The 15,495-nt window shown below is 40.4% G+C and overlaps 1 protein-coding gene across 6 annotated transcripts in view; it reads left to right on the top strand.

The window, feature by feature from the left end:
• The window catches only part of LOC134141660 (protein O-mannosyl-transferase 2-like), a 38,178-nt gene that overhangs the window by 16,380 nt on the left and 6,303 nt on the right, over positions 1-15,495 (top strand). For 2 of the 6 annotated variants that reach the window (XM_062578013.1, XM_062578012.1), the window contains exons 14-21: positions 1,698-1,789; positions 2,897-2,973; positions 4,131-4,202; positions 4,742-4,801; positions 5,002-5,107; positions 7,053-7,193; positions 8,061-8,175; positions 8,745-14,252. In XM_062578013.1, the coding sequence (XP_062433997.1) occupies positions 1,698-1,789; positions 2,897-2,973; positions 4,131-4,202; positions 4,742-4,801; positions 5,002-5,107; positions 7,053-7,193; positions 8,061-8,175; positions 8,745-8,850 (769 nt within the window). In that variant the 3' untranslated portion in view covers positions 8,851-14,252. Of the gene's footprint in view, positions 1-1,697; positions 1,790-2,896; positions 2,974-4,130; positions 4,203-4,741; positions 4,802-5,001; positions 5,108-6,057; positions 6,263-7,052; positions 7,235-8,060; positions 8,176-8,744; positions 14,253-15,495 lie in introns of those variants that run through there. The other 4 variants (XR_009958688.1, XR_009958689.1, XM_062578014.1 and 1 more) reach the window with 4 other exon arrangements.

Below are 15,495 nucleotides of genomic sequence, written 5' to 3'. Positions count from 1 at the left end.
GCTGACGTTCCTCATCCTTTATCATTTTTTTTAATGTTCCTTTGCTCAGTAGTACTTTTAAACTAAGCAAAAAACACTTTTCATCCATTTGTTTATATTTGATTATTCTTTTAAAGATCTAGTAGGCTCTAAGCATATAACCTAACCCAGAACTTCCTAACCTCTGTTCATGTAGTCTGTTACAGTGAAAGTAACTGGTGGTCAGCAGCTCTGGAAAATTAGTACCCCTTACCAAGAGATTCAAGAATGGCAGAATGGCATGAGCATAGATCTTGCCATCCAGTAAGTCCAGGGAGGGGATGCTAGACATGAAGCAGTAGTTCTTGAAGGCCCATTTTATCATTGGGGCTTGCAAAAATTTCCAGAAACTGAGGCAATTTATACTGCTGTATTTCATAATTCACCAAACTTCTTTATATTGATACTAATTTCTTTTGTAGTTGGAAGACCTTGTGCCATTTCTATATGCAGCGTCTGAGGTGAAAGGGCAGCTGTAACAAGCTGATACTAGCAGGGAGAGCATTTTAATATGTGCTTAGGTTGTATGAGTATAAACTCATCATAAAACAGTATGTGCAGAACCATTCAGACTAATGCCAAACAAGCTATTGTATCTGGGGAGCTGGACTGTGTAGGAAACTAATATGGATCCTGAAGCAGCGTTTTGTATAATAATGTTACTTCTGCTTCCAAAGCCGCCTCTGTTACTGCTAGCTTAGCTTTCCTTTCACTGTGTGATGGTAAAAAGGACTTTCAAGAAAGCCCATGGAAGCTGAATCATAGTGAGTGCAGGCAGATATCTTTGCTGGTGATTGCCTGGTCAAGAATGCAAGTGTATTTTGTTTATTTCCAATAAGCCTGCGCTTGTGGGTGAAACAAAACAATAAAGCAAAAAAACAAACCACTGAGTCTGATGACAGTGCTCAAGAAAGGATCATGTTTTTTCCTGACGCAAACCTACCCTGTGGATGAAAGTCATTGCCGCAAAATGTTGTGGACATTAAGAGCTCAGGTAAAATACTGGTAACTGGGAATAATGATGGTTAGATTAGGTTGAATTTTTACATATTTTTGAAAAGAATTTAAAGGGGAGTAATCCTTGTCCTTCAGAAAACTGAGATCACCTGCTAAGTGATGATTGGCAGAAAATTCCTGATTGATCTTTCACATTGCTGCAGAATCTGCTCCATTTCTTCCCAAAATGTGCCCACTGCTAGAAATAAGGTAACAGACTAAATGAACAGTTGATGGGATCCTCTAAAGTCATTCCTTTGTTTTTGTAGTAGAATTGCTTTAGGCATGAATTGACTTAAAGTAGTGATGACAGCTTTTTTCTGGAGAGACTATAAGGGTTGACTCGTAGCAGATGCTGATTGTTGATGTGCAGCTTCTTTGAAAATCAGACAGCTTATGTGTGCTCTTATGTGTAGGTATTTGGCTTTAGGCACCTAAGTTTAGGTATGTGGTCTCATATGTTTAGTAAAATTTTGATGTTGGCTGCCCTGCAGGTCTGTTCCAGTTTCTACATACTGCTAGAGCAGGACACCTGAGTATGTAAGAAAAAAAGGTTGAGAAGTGTTTTAGGTGTTAAGGGGAAGAATGAGACTAAATGGGGTGGGGGTGGGGGGTCAGACATGAACCGGAAATACTGTGTGACTTTTTGTGAGGTGGTGACTAACTGCCCTGCTGTTCCTCAGGGGCTGGGAACAAGTAGAAGTTACCTGCACGCCATATCTGAAGGAGACTCCAAATTCCCTCTGGAATGTTGAAGACCATATTAACCCTAAGTGTGAGTGATCTATTTCCCTTTCTGGGTGCATCATGGCTTGCTCTTAAGGGAAGAGATAAGGGAAGAGATGGTGAAAACTGGACTTTAGTGTTTGGAATTTGTGCCTGCTTTCTCAGCTCCAGTTTGAACCTGCTGAACTTGGGCCAGTTGTTCAGAGATGCATGGCCTTATTCTTCTTCAGTGTTTGTACTGTAAACTGGTGATAGTGTTTCAAGTGTAGTAGAAGTATAAAGATCTTTTTTTCAAGGATTTTGAGGTATTCATGAATAACAAAAGGAGAAGTTTTGCAGATGCTGTGGTACAGGCTATTATTTTAACACCATTGTTGTAATTGCAGGGATTATTGTGATTGATATGAGTATGTTGTATATATTTTAATGATTTTTATTAAAAAGTTAGGTTGCACCCTATTTTGCTGTATTTTTTTCCTTCACTTCTGGAGGGGCATGTTAAATGACGACTTTGTTAAATGACAAGTAATAGATAGTGGAAATATGACAGGGGCTAGGGAAGAACTAAGCATGCCAGTTATAACAGATGGACCTTCCAGCCTCATCCGGGAGTTGATATGTGTCAGAGCCTCATTTAGTCTGAATATCTGATGTAATTTTCATCTCATGAATTGCAGATAACTTGAGCTTAATCTGCAGTTTTTAAAAATACCTAGTGCTTTTCAGCCTTTCAGAGCCACTGTATGCAAACCAAAATAAAGCAATCCTGGGCTGTTTACGTGGTAGAATCTCCTCTATTGTTGTCTTGTCTTTCGTATTTCCACTCATGGCTCATCTATGGATAAACAGCAGTTTATGAACAGCTAGGCTGTAATTTCAGCTTGAAGCAGAAATCCACTTATTTGGGGGAGTTTTATCTACTTCTCTTGCTCCTGAAAGAAAGGTAGGAAATCAAGGAGTGAATTCGTTGTGAAATTCACTGGGGGATGCTTTTTTGACTGCAAGCCTCTGTGTTTAGAATATGATTGAATTGTGTAGGGAATTAAAAGAGGTACTAGAAGCAGATTTGTCACAGGAGGACAGAGTTTATTATGCATGAGTTAAATTGAAGTAAAAAATACAGATTTCTAATCTACTTTTCTCTCTTTTTCTGAAGTGCCCAATATCAGCCTGGATGTTTTGAAGCCCTCTTTTGTAGAAATTCTGCTAGAATCCCATATGGTTATGATCCGGGTAAGAGAGTATTAATTCTAGATTATTATTTTCTTCCTCCTCTCTTTCATTAAAAAGAAACATAATTTCTGAGATTTTGGGGTGATGACTTCAAGGTAGGGCAAGACTTATATGCCACAGCAACCTACTTGGATTTGTGCTTAGAGAAAGGGATGGTCTTACAGTTAAAACTCTAAAAGCTTGGAAGCCCTGGAATTGATCTGGCTCTACTGTTAATGTGATCTGGCTGCAGTCTAGTTCTTTAATCCTTTTGTTGCTAAGTTCCCTTCTTTAAAGGAGAATTTGAAACTTTTCTTATCCTGCGGGAAGGCTAGTTAAAGTTAAAGGAATAAGGCAGTTAAATGAGTAAGGCAGGAAGATGTTACTGTGGTCAGAGTCACAAAATTAGGTAAACAGACAAAAAATGGAAAGGACAAAAAATGTTTGAGTTGAAAATGGAAAAGTCCTGTTAATTTTTCTAAAGTTCATCTAGATACTGTATTCTCTGCTTTCCTCTTCTTTATTTATCCCTGAGGATAGTTGTAAAAGAAATGGATTTCATATTTTCAGGGTGGACTGTTCTTGTAGTCCTTCCCATGTGATCTATGTTCTAGTTCTCTGTGATCTAGGCCACTTCCCTTCTGTTTCCAGCTCCTCACTACTTCAGCTGAAGAATGGGAATGTTACCATTTGGAGAGGGGAATCTAAGGTTTTGTTTGTTATTGTTTGTAAAGCTCTTCTTGAATTTTCAAAAGAAAGAAGGTAGTCAAGCAAATCATTATTAAGGCTAATAATTTCTGTGGTAACCAGTGATAACGTTGTTTCAGGTGAGAAAGTACGAACATGAGTTTCCATAGAAATAATCTTTCTGAAACGTTTATTTGCTTTTATTGGAGGGAAGCCTGCTGAAGTAGTCAGCCTTTTAACGAACAAAGATCTTGTTTAAGCAACATGTGTCCTCAGTGACAGAAAACCTAGAGAAGAGCAGTGAGAGAATAATGCGTCTAATAGTAGCCAAGTAACGTTTTCACTTGCATAAGTTGATCTGTTCATGTAGTCAGAAAATAGCCTTTACTCGGGAAGAATATTCATGTACATTTGTGTACCCAAACATGTCTGGCCAGGCCTTGCAGCATAACTGCCCCACTCATTTCAATTTTATTTTGACTTTTCTGTAGGGAAACAGTGGCCTCAAACCAAAGGACAATGAAGTTACATCTAAACCTTGGCACTGGCCTATCAACTACCAGGTGTGTTGATCAATTCACTTTCTTTTCTGTTTTCAGGTGCTTTTCACAGAATCACAGAAAGGTGGCAGTTGGAAGGGACCTGTAGAGATCATCTAGCCCAACCCTCCTGCTCAAGCAGGGTCACCTAGAGCAGGTTGTCCAGGTCTATGCCCAGATCATTTTTGAATATTTCCAAAGATGGAGACTCCACAATCTCTCTGGGCAACCTATTCTAGTGATCACTCACCCTCATACTTTAAAGGAACAAACAAGCAAACAAAAAAACCACCACCCTTTTTCTTATATTCAGACAGAACTTCCTGTTTTGTAGTTTGTGCCTGTTGCTTCTCATCCCGTCACTGGACACTGCTGAAGAGTCTGGCTCTATTTCTAAGTCGTCTTATCTTTTCACAGCTTTTGCCATGCTTCAAAAGCCTAGCACCTCTTAATCAGACTAAGATAAATGGAAAGGAATTTGTCTCACCTTTGACACTGTTAAAGATGGTTATAAATAAGGACTGATGTCAACCCAATTTACTAACGTCAATCTCTCTCCTCAGGGCCTGCGTTTTTCTGGTGTCAATGAGACAGATTATCGAGTTTATTTGCTGGGAAATCCGGTAAGTTGGAGAGGGAGATTCCAAGCCAATGTCTTGAGCAAATTTTAACTAGTGACAGTGATTCTCTTTCTCTTCTTCCTTTTGGGCTGCCTCTCTCATTGTGTTCTTACGCTTGCATGTAGCTTTTCATTCTCCATGACATGCTCACTCCCACTTCCAGCCCTGCCCAAAGTCCCAAGTCTCTCTTTTTTGCTACTTAGGTGATTTGGTGGCTGAATCTCGTCACTATTGGTTTGTATCTTCTAATGGCAATTTCTGCCACAGTGGCCCTGAAGAGAGGTGTCCAGCTGACATCTGAACTCAAAGGTGAGGCCAGTTTTCCTATCCTTACAGCACTGCAGAATCCTCTCTTAAAACATCCTAGTTTCCTGTTACAAGAAAACTTTCCTTAGGACTCCTGTGTCTTTTCATACAATGATCTTTTCATGTGTTGTATTAAAGCTTCTGGATGTTGAAAAACACATGCACTCAAGACAGTACTATGTGCAAAAAGATAAGCTAATCAGTTCTATGAAAGTGTGCTATGAGATGATGTGATTATCAAGGAAGGGTTTCATACTAGAAAGAATCACTCTGATTAACAAATCTGGCTTCTTGTATAGCAGAGACCATACCTGTTGAACTGCCAAATTTCCTAAGCCTGTAAGACTTCATCAGAAATCCTCAAGTGACCAGGGACGCTGAGACACATACTTAGAAAGCGGAAAAGGAGACAAACTCTAGGAGCGACTTACAGGTGGTAGGTAGGACCAGTGGCTCCTCAGAAGTCTTGCCACTCCTTTGCTAGAGAGTACTGAGTGGGACTGCTGAGGCTGGCAGCCTAAGGTGATCCAAAAAGGAAAGTCTCAGTAGGGTCTTGCTGAATTGCTTCCTCCAGGAGACAAGGTTGGTCAGTAGTAGCTCATATGCCAGTTGTACTCTGTGATTGATCACACAGTCTAGCATGGGAATTGTTCATGAACTGCTCAAGAGCCAAGATGTTGGACACAGTTGCTGTCAGTTGCATTAATTACTGCAGTTCAGTGATGACGGATGCGTATCTGTTCGAAAGAACGTATTTGATCTGGACGTATTAGTAGGAGAGGGCAATTGAGTGTATGTTAGGGGAACCTTCCTGATGCAGAGATCTACTGGTCTCAAGCAGAGAGACCTTTTACCTTCTTCTGATTTGCAGGCTTCAGAGATTTTTTTTTTTTTTCTTCTAATGGCGATACTGACCCCACATAGGCTACTGATAATAGGTTTCCTTTTCATAGGTGCTTTCTGCAGATGCCTTGGAAGTGTGTGGAAGTCAGGACTCTGTACACCAAGGGTGGAAAACCATTGAGCTAGGTTACAGAGCAATCTCTTCAAGGAAAAGAGTGGGAGCTTTGTATCTCAAGTAGTTTAAAATTGAACAGGATAGATCCCTAACAAATACACTGTCAGAAGCTAGCCCTATTGGCTATAGGGGAGATAGACCAATTGGATCAATGCCCTACTCTCAAGGTCTGCTTACGCACTGTATTTTTGTGTTACGCATGCTGTTTTGAGATGATAAATGTTTCCTGATACTTATGCAGAACCGATGAAATGGTAGATAGAACGGATGCAATAATTCTTTATTGTCATCAGTGCCTGGGCAGTGGGGCTCTTCGCAAGGCCTAATAAATCATACTTCGACCGTTCTAGTTTACGTCAATGGTTACTTCATTTTGTGGGTCTCTGTGCAGGAAATGAATTCTAAATGGGAAGTGAAGCTATTCAGTAACACAGTGAGTTATTGGCTAAGCTGCAGCCAGACAGCAAAGCTCTCAGTCCCTTTCCCAGGCTCTGAACAGTAGGCAACATTCCTTTCCTGAGAAAGATGACAAAGTAGTTATCTGGATGGCTCTTAATCTCATTGCAGAGAAAACCAAAAATATTAGAAACTGGAATAGCCTATTTAGTCTAATCTACATCCTGAGAAACTGCAAGCTTGATTTTAACATTGATTATGGTCAACCCCTCAACCCCCTGGTACTCCCTCAAGACTTGTATCTTTGTATATCTTTCCTAGTAATTGTTCCCCTGAGAAGTATTTGTAGTGCATAAAGAATACAGCTGGAATACTGTAGAAGCTTGGAACAATTTCAGACCAGTAGACAACTTCCTGCAAAGATCATTCTTGTTGATTTTACTGTCATTCACACACTACTTACTGTGTTAGGGCATGCAAAGAGAAACTGGAGTTGAGGCTTTCTCTGCTGAAACATGTTTGATTTTGTTCCAGAACTGTCCCAAGTCTTGCTGTGTGGCGGAGGGCAGATTACACTGGGCTGGCTCCTTCATTATCTCCCTTTCTTTATGATGGGCCGAGTTCTCTATTTTCACCACTACTTCCCTGCCATGCTTTTTTCCAGCATGTTGACAGGTAAATACTGGAGATTGGTAGAAGAAGAGGCAGAGAAACAGGTGAAATTCTGTTAAATGGAACATTAAGACTAAACTGTAAATTTTTATGCTTGCTTGTTTTCTGCTTGCTTGAGCATAGTGTTTGAAAACTATGAACGCTTGAAAACTATGTTTGCTAGAAGTGAACAGGATAGATCTCTAACAAATACACTGCCAGGAGCTACCTCTATTGGCTGTGAGGGAGATAAACCAATTGGATCAATGCCCTACTCTCAAGGTCTGCATATGCACTGTATTTTTGTGTTATGCATGCTGTTTTGAAATGATAAATGTTTCTTGATACTTACGCAGAACTGATGAAATGGCTAGATTAAAATGTTTCCCACAAGGCAGCTTGAGGTGCCAAATTGTCTTTTTTTTTTTTTTTGGTTTGTTTTTTTTTGTTTGTTTGTTTTTTTTGTTACCACCCTGAAGAGGCAATATGTCTAGTAGTTAGGGCATTTGAATTTAGAGATTTGATTTCTGTTCTCCACTGTGTCACTGTCCTTATGTATAATTGTATACAAGTTATTTCCCTCTTCTGTTTGCTTCTCCCACTTCTGTTCATACTTCAGTCTGGTAGCCTTTTCTGTGATTTTATACTAACTTAGTTAGCATGCTGGGGCACCCATTTCTTTCCCATTCATTCTGATGAGAAGGTGGGAAAAAACAACTTTCTGCTGACAGAAAATATTCTGTATAGTTCTGAAGGTTTACAGGGTAAATTAATTAAAAGGTAGAGAAGATCCTCTGGTTTCAACAGAGCTTTATCAGCTCAGTCTATGCCTGAATGTAGCAGCTCTGTTCTTTGGCCTCTGCATTGCTTCTGATTTCTGCTTCCTTCTAGGAATCACCTGGGACACACTACTGAAGTTCTGTACTGGGTTCCTGTCATCTAGCACTACAGCTAGAAAAGTATATGGAGGGGTGATCCTGGTACTGCTTGTACTCATCATATACAGGTGAGTGCTGAAAGCTTAGCTTTCCTGAAAGTTTTACAGCCACTGTCTCAGTGAAACCCTTAGTGCTTGTTAATTATCCTTAGCCTTTGTCTCTGCCTCTCTTCTCTACTGAACTTGTCAGACATCATCAAGTCTGCAAGCACTCTAAATGCTCATATTTCATTACATTCAGGATTTGTGTCCCAGTAATGGATTTTCAAAAATCTATTACAGGGAATCTCATTCTTTTCCTCCACTATTCAGCGTGAACACGCTATTGTCTGAACCCACAGTTCAGTGGTTTCTGATTCTATTCCCATACTAGATAGGGTCAGATCCCTCAAATACAGATGAACAGTTGTCGGTTTCCCCTGCTGACTCTGCTCCAGAGCTTTTGCTTTCTAAGAGAAAGTACCACCTGTGGTAAAGCTACATACCATGTATATTGGGTTTAGCTTCTTAGTGGAGCTTATAGCAGCCTAAAAACAAAGTTCCTGGAGGTCTCCTGTATGGATTAATCTGCAGTGTTCTTGAGACAGAACACTCTGCAGTTAGTTAGCCCCTGATGGGTATTTGGATTCTTTCCACAGCTTTTACCTCTTCCATCCTCTGTCCTACGGCATGATAGGACCCATGGCCTCAGACCCAAGCAGCCCCATGGCAGGGCTTCAGTGGATGGACTCCTGGGAGTTCTAAAGGCAGCAAAGGGAGCCTGGAAGCAGAGACAGAAATGTGAGATCTGCTGCATATCAGGCTGATTCTGGGGCTTTGAAGACATGTAACTATAAAATGCCTTCTCTGGAGAACTCTGGATCTAGGAGCCCTGTTGCTTTGGCCTTTGTTTGCATTGCCTGCTTCGGAAGACGAAGAGGGTGACCACAAGAAGGCTCTCTGAGGAAGACTCAAGTTGTGAATCTTTAGGTTATGTTTCTGGGCAGCCAGCTACTTAAATCTATTCTTATGAGCAATATGTCAGAACCTGTTACGGTCAAAAAGCAGTGGTTTTCCAGGAGTGAGCCCTGTACAAGTCATAGGGTGTGTGTTGTCTCATGTTTACATGTGTGGATGTTTATGTGTGTGTGTTGTCTTTCTGTAATCCATTTACCATTGCAGTTCGAGAGTCAGTGTCTGAGGCATGGATATGTTTTTTTTTTTTTTTTTTTTTAATCATGTTTAACAGCCTTTATAGCAAGTCTCTCTCTCTCTCTCTCTCTCTTTTTTTTTCTTTTTTATCTAAAAAAAAAAAAAAAAAGCTTCTTCTAAGTATCTGGGGATCTCTATACCACTTTGCCCTGACTGTCTGTCTGCATTTTTTGTGCTGACCCTCTACTTTCAGAATTTGACTGAACTGAAAGGGTGTCCACTTGAAATCTCCCTGAGCCACTGTGCCTTGTCTGTTTCTCAGGCCTTTTGCAGACAGAGGAAGTCGAGGTTGTTTGTTTATCCCTGTATATTGCCTTGCTTTCTGGACACCTTTAATGGTTTGTAATGATTACCCAGCAAGCCTCTACACACAGTTGAACTGTTTTAGCTCAGCGCTCAACAGTTTCGTACAGAACTGCAAAGAAGCTACAAAGGAAATTATAATGGAAGCAGTACGTAATTTATTTCCTGCCCCAATGTACTGTGAAGACTGGTCCCCTTGGGGATGGGCTAGGAATTAAAACGCTAACTTGGAAATTGTACTGACAGCTATCATTCACCTTTTAATCTCAGCTGTTCCAGTGCCAGTATCTGTACTTTTAGGAGGAAGGCGTCATCTTAATGAATATGGCATCTGCAAAACTGGTTGTGGGTGCCACTTGCACACCGTATTGCTATACTGAGCAATTTCCCTGTCATAGACGGCTGACCACTGAAATACTACATTGAAAGAAATGTGATACCAGGCAAATTTCTTCATGTGTTAGGTGTCATTGGATGTTGAATTCACTCCTCCTTAGAAAGCAGAACACTTTTTGTTGGTTATTGATTCCTTTCTCTACTGTTATGGTTCTTTTTTGGGCCTTTTGAATGTTCTTTACGTTCAGTCTCCCATCCTTAATGCCTGAATTATAATTTGTTGTCACAGTTTACTGTTACTACCTTATAACATCCAAAGCAAATGACACTTAAACTCTAGCTGTGTTTCTGTCTCAACAAGTAATATTTTGTGTAGGTATCAAGGAACTCAAGCCTGTCATTTCAGAGTCCTTCTCAGGCTTGCATCAAAATGATGTACACATGTTGCTGGGAGAGCAGCAGGTGAATGTGTCTGTTCTCAAACACGAATTGTGCATTCTTTCTCTTACTGAACCTAGAATTCTTTGTGCCTTTGCATTATCCCCAAGGTGGTTGTCCTGTGTACAGCACTGAGACTCTAATCAGGCTTGATTTCATTCCTTTCTGATAGAGGATCCATTTAATAGAGGATTGTTCAGTAAGGCAGCCGCTTGTTATCGTAAGGTTCTGGCTTGGAGTGTCACATCTACCTCCAGATGCTGACTTCTATAGAAACTAACTCAGATGGTATGGATGTGTGCTTTTGATTCAAAAGGTTTTGAATTAATTACCTGCTGATAATTCGTGGTGGGAAGTCATTATGCTAACTAGCTACTGGATTTGATGATTCTTTTTCATTTGCTATTGCAGAAAGTGTTCCCACCTGCTTGAACCAGGGCTTCACAGAGATGATATATAGGCAAGAAGGGTGAGGGAGAAGGTTGCAAACTTCTTCAAATCCTTCTAGGTCTGACAGGAATTAAAGCAGCAGCTGCAACTTGTTAGCTGTTGGCAATATGACAGGCAGACAGTGCTCTGCTGCATTTGTAGCAATGAGATTCGGCTTCTTCTCTTTTTGGTGAGATTATCTGCTTAATGCTGTGCTATCATGAATATGAGCTTTCCATACAGTGGCCTCGTTGCTGTGGGAAGGAATTGCCACAGGGGCTGATAAGAGACTGACGTGGATTAAAGGCATGGATTTTTCAGCACACGTGATCACGTTCTTGCCATAATCACTAACTGGAAAAGCTAAGAAATTTGTGAGTGTTTTGAAGTTACAGTTTCTGAAATTCTTTACTCATCAACTTAAAAGTGTGGGGAATTAAAAATCACCTCAGTAGCCTCAATTAGTGCAGTGGTTATGAAAGAATTAGCTTTGTAGGAGCTACCTGAGGAAGACGAGCCAGTGAATTCCTTGATTCAACTTTCTGTGCCCAAACTCAGCTTGTTTCAATACAAACAAAGGGTTATTTTAATTTAGTATGGACAATTTTGAAATCTGCTGTTGAGAGCACTTGGTTAGCATTGGGGCTAATTCATTTTTTATGTCCTGTATACTAGTAATGGGATGGAGGCATACACTGGAGAAAAGTCTAGATATCCCACAAGAGGAAGCAGCCTCCAGCAGCATTTCTTTTTTCCATCTGGAATTAAGAGTACTGAAAGGTCTATACTTGAAGACTAGAGGCAGACATTAAGAGGGCATGCATTTCATCTGCTGCTTCTGGAGTCCAAGGGATGGATTTGCAAGGAAGTGTAAACTGATTTTGCTCTATTCTTTTTTTCAGTAGAGAAAGCCTGGGAATTTATCTTAGCTGAGAATTTTTCCCTCAATATTTGCTTCTCAAAAGAAATCTGTCAGGTCATAGCTGAAAACAAAATAGTAGCCTATATTTTATGAGGCCAGTAAGATATAATAATGCTGATTCCCTTACTGACTCTGACACTACATTATATGTCTCAGAGTGGAGCAGGCATGAAGCAATTGGAGTAGGGCACTCTTTTTGCTTTCTGAGTGTAATTTGAGCTGTTTCAGTTCAGTTTTTCCATTCTCGGTTGTGGAACGAGTTCAGGTTCATCTTGAGGACTGCTTATGAATCCTGTTCCCCAGTCATGTGGAAAATAGCTAATGATCCTTCCCAAGGCCAGAAGAAGCTGCTCACTAAAGCAGCTGCTCTCTTTGAATTTTACCTGACAGCGCTCTTTTTATCACTAGCAAAGTATTTCATCAAACTGTGCGTCTATGGAATCAAATTGCAAAAAGCTGCAGGCTTCTAGGTTCCCATTTCTTTCTTTTCTCCCTTCCCCCCCCCCCCCCCCATATAAACTCTGTTTTCAATTCTTCCGTCTTTGATAAACGGACAGGAGGGCTCTAGGCACATCCAAATTATCCTAGACAATCCATCTATCTGAAAAGGGTTTTGTTTGCAGTTGCTTCAGGATACCCGTACACACCTCTTCCTGCAGCAGCAACTGACCTGTTTCCAGGGAGCAGGCTACTTGTGTATGAGACAGAGGTGTGACTGAGGAGGATTTAAGTCATGCTTTCTTTGCCAAGGCTGTCTTTGCTCCAGGTGGAAGATTTGGTGTGTCATGCACTGCTCACCAGCATTATTCACAAGCCTGTGAGCTGAGAAAGTCACCACCAGACTGGTCTGCAGGGAATTTTCTTTTTGCATCTTAATTGGATGGGCTTGTTGTTGCACAGAGTGCATTAATACCTACCTATTTATATCCCCATTCTGTTCCTTCCACTTCAAGTACTGCACAAAGTACAGGCATTTCTTTGCTTCTCTGGTCTTTAGGCTGTGTTTCCATTTCTTACAAAGTGTGTCTGAAAAGTAGAACTGGATGTCTTATATTATCCTGAGTGAATAAGCACCTGTCACGTGCACTGACAGTAAATCCAGACCCTTGTTACAGAAAGGTAAAAAGATGTGTTATTTGAGAGTTTGTAGGGCAGGGGTGTTCTGCAAATTGTCCATCCTGCGTACCTCTGGCGATCATCTTCAGGGAACTTGAGTATGAACTCAGTGTGGAATCACAGAAATTTACCTGAAGCTCTCCGTCATTGCTGGGCATAGTGACTTTCCTTCCAGAGCTATCTATGCCTGTGTGACTTAGGGTCCGGGTTGGCACTCTCTGTACAAGTACCATTAGAACACTATTTCTTCCTGTCAAGTCCCTACTGGCAACGTGAACATCTCCAGCACTGGTCCTGCATCTCCACCCGCTGAATGTAAGTAAGACTTTTTTTTTTTATCCCCCCTTTCCAGCAAGTGACCTCTTTACCATTAGCGCAGTGTGTATTGTGAAGGATAAAATGCGTGGATTCTTACAACATCATAAGACAACTGGGAAGGGAAATTTGGGGATAAGAGCAATACTTCTACGGCATGCTTGCTCCATTTAAGGAGCTTGTGGGTTGCAAGCAGTCAGGACTGAAAACTGCTCTTTTTTCCAAGGCACTTACAGCTGGGTTTCATGGTTGCTTATGAGTTGCTTTACTACTTAAATTCCCTCATGCCCTTTTCATTGGATATAAAGGGCTATTGAATGTCACCGATAATAATTAAGAAGAGAAAATATTAGTGCTAAAACCGCTCCTGTTGAATTTGTATTTGGTCCTAAAACTCTGACAGGTAAATTTATTGTGTTTTACAAGGGCAACTGTTAAGAGCCATACTTCCAAGAGCTGAGCTGTGACTGAATAGAAGTTCAGAGCAGTGTTGCTGAGAGGAGTTCTTTTGTAATCCTGTTCTGTATTCCGAACCTTTCTTACTAATGCTGCTGATAACCCTGTCTGTCTGCATCAGTCCATGAACTGATTGTCGTCTTATTCTTCTGAGGTATGGTTACTGCACTGCACAGTAAAGATTGGAGAATGCTTTCTTGAGCTATAATGCATTTTGTACGGGAACTCATGGAAAATGAGGTAGAACTTTGAATTCTAATTAGAATTTTATTTTGTGATAAATAGCTTTTCTTTCAAACACTCTTTGAGTCTAGATCTTCCCCCCCTTTCTTTTCTTTCTCACCCTCCCTCCCCCAGAATAGCAACATGAAGTTTAAATGGACCCATTGGAGAGTTTTTATTTTATTTATTTATTTGCCAGTGGTGATCTATACAACAGAAGCCATGGCCAGCATCAACTTTATATATATAATCAACAAATATTGCTGGACTGTAATTCCAGGAGACAATGTTTTACTGCAGTGCAAGAGATGTGTTGGTAAGCACAATGGGAAATGAAACTGGTACATTTGGATGAGAATGAAGTACTGTTTGCTGAGGTGGGTTTAATCTCTTCGCATTAAAGCTATGTTAAACTGTAGATATGTTTAATATGTGTTATTTGATATATTCCTCACACTTCTGGTATGTTGCCTATAGGCAGTTGAATTGACAGATTGAGCCCCAAATTTTTCTGTGATTTGTGGTTTGGAGTATTCTGTCCATAACATCAGACTGATACACAGTTTGTGTACTGTCTGTAACATCAGACTGATGCACAGTTTCATACAAGTGAGGTCCTTGCTGCGAATTAAATACAAGATTCTGTGAATAAAAGTGGCAACACTATAAATCAGAATCTGGTTCCACCCCAGGCAGTAATGACAGTAATGTATACTATGAGTATAGTATGCTTATGAGGTTGCAACACTGAGGTGGAGCTAGAAGGAAAAAAAGTAGTCTTCCTGTCTGTGGCTGTCCTAGTTATGAAACACGCCCAGATCAATGTTGGAGGACCAGTCGGTTTATTTGTACATGTCCCAAGGGCTGTTGGAGTGAAGCAAGCCAGAACAGCTGGAAACTGGGCTGTGGCCTGCACAAAGTGATAAAATAGGCTAATAAACCTTACTGAAAAGCCTGACATTGCTTCAAAAAGTGCAAGTTGATGTTTGGATAATGTCTGGTTAGGACCATCTTTCTGGAAGAAAGGACTACTGATACAGAAGCCGTTCTAGAGGGTAGGGAAGAAGACTATAAGGAAATGTCAAGAAGCATTGTTCAGAACATGATAACATCTGAAGCAAAGCTTTGCTTCTCCATGCCCTCTAAAGGAAGAATGGCTTCTTTCTCCAGGTAAGTGAGGTCTAATACGGATGGACACTGATGATAGATTCCATTTGAAAAATATGGTATATATGATTTTCATTATTTCTTATTTTGTATCTGTCTAGTTTCTAGACTTCTGAATTCCAGCCATCATCCCATTACACATTCTTGAACTAGATCAAAACTCTGTTAACAATGTAGTGTTTTCTCTTCATATAAATTGTGGGTTATCTTCAAGTTCTGCTTAATCTTCTTCTTGTTAACCAAATAGATCCTTTCACTGCAAGGTGCTTTCTGTAGTCCTCAAATCTCTAGTGCCTCTTTTCTCATTTTCTTCAGTTTACCCATAGGCTTTCCCAAAATATGTACTGTTTTCTAGCCTCAATCTCTTCAATTCCATGTGCTGAAATAGATCCTCATTGCTTTTACAACTACTGAGATAAGAATGTGAAAGTGGGTGAAATGGTACATTCCCTTCTTCAGATTTATAGACTGTGTGCAAATAAAGCCAGTGCAGC

Source organism: Rhea pennata, chromosome 5, assembly GCF_028389875.1.
Source record: "Rhea pennata isolate bPtePen1 chromosome 5, bPtePen1.pri, whole genome shotgun sequence".
In the NCBI taxonomy this organism is placed as follows: Eukaryota; Metazoa; Chordata; class Aves; order Rheiformes; family Rheidae; genus Rhea; species Rhea pennata.
The sequence above is the reverse complement of the archived record's forward strand: the minus strand, read 5'-3'. Positions and strand labels throughout refer to the sequence as shown.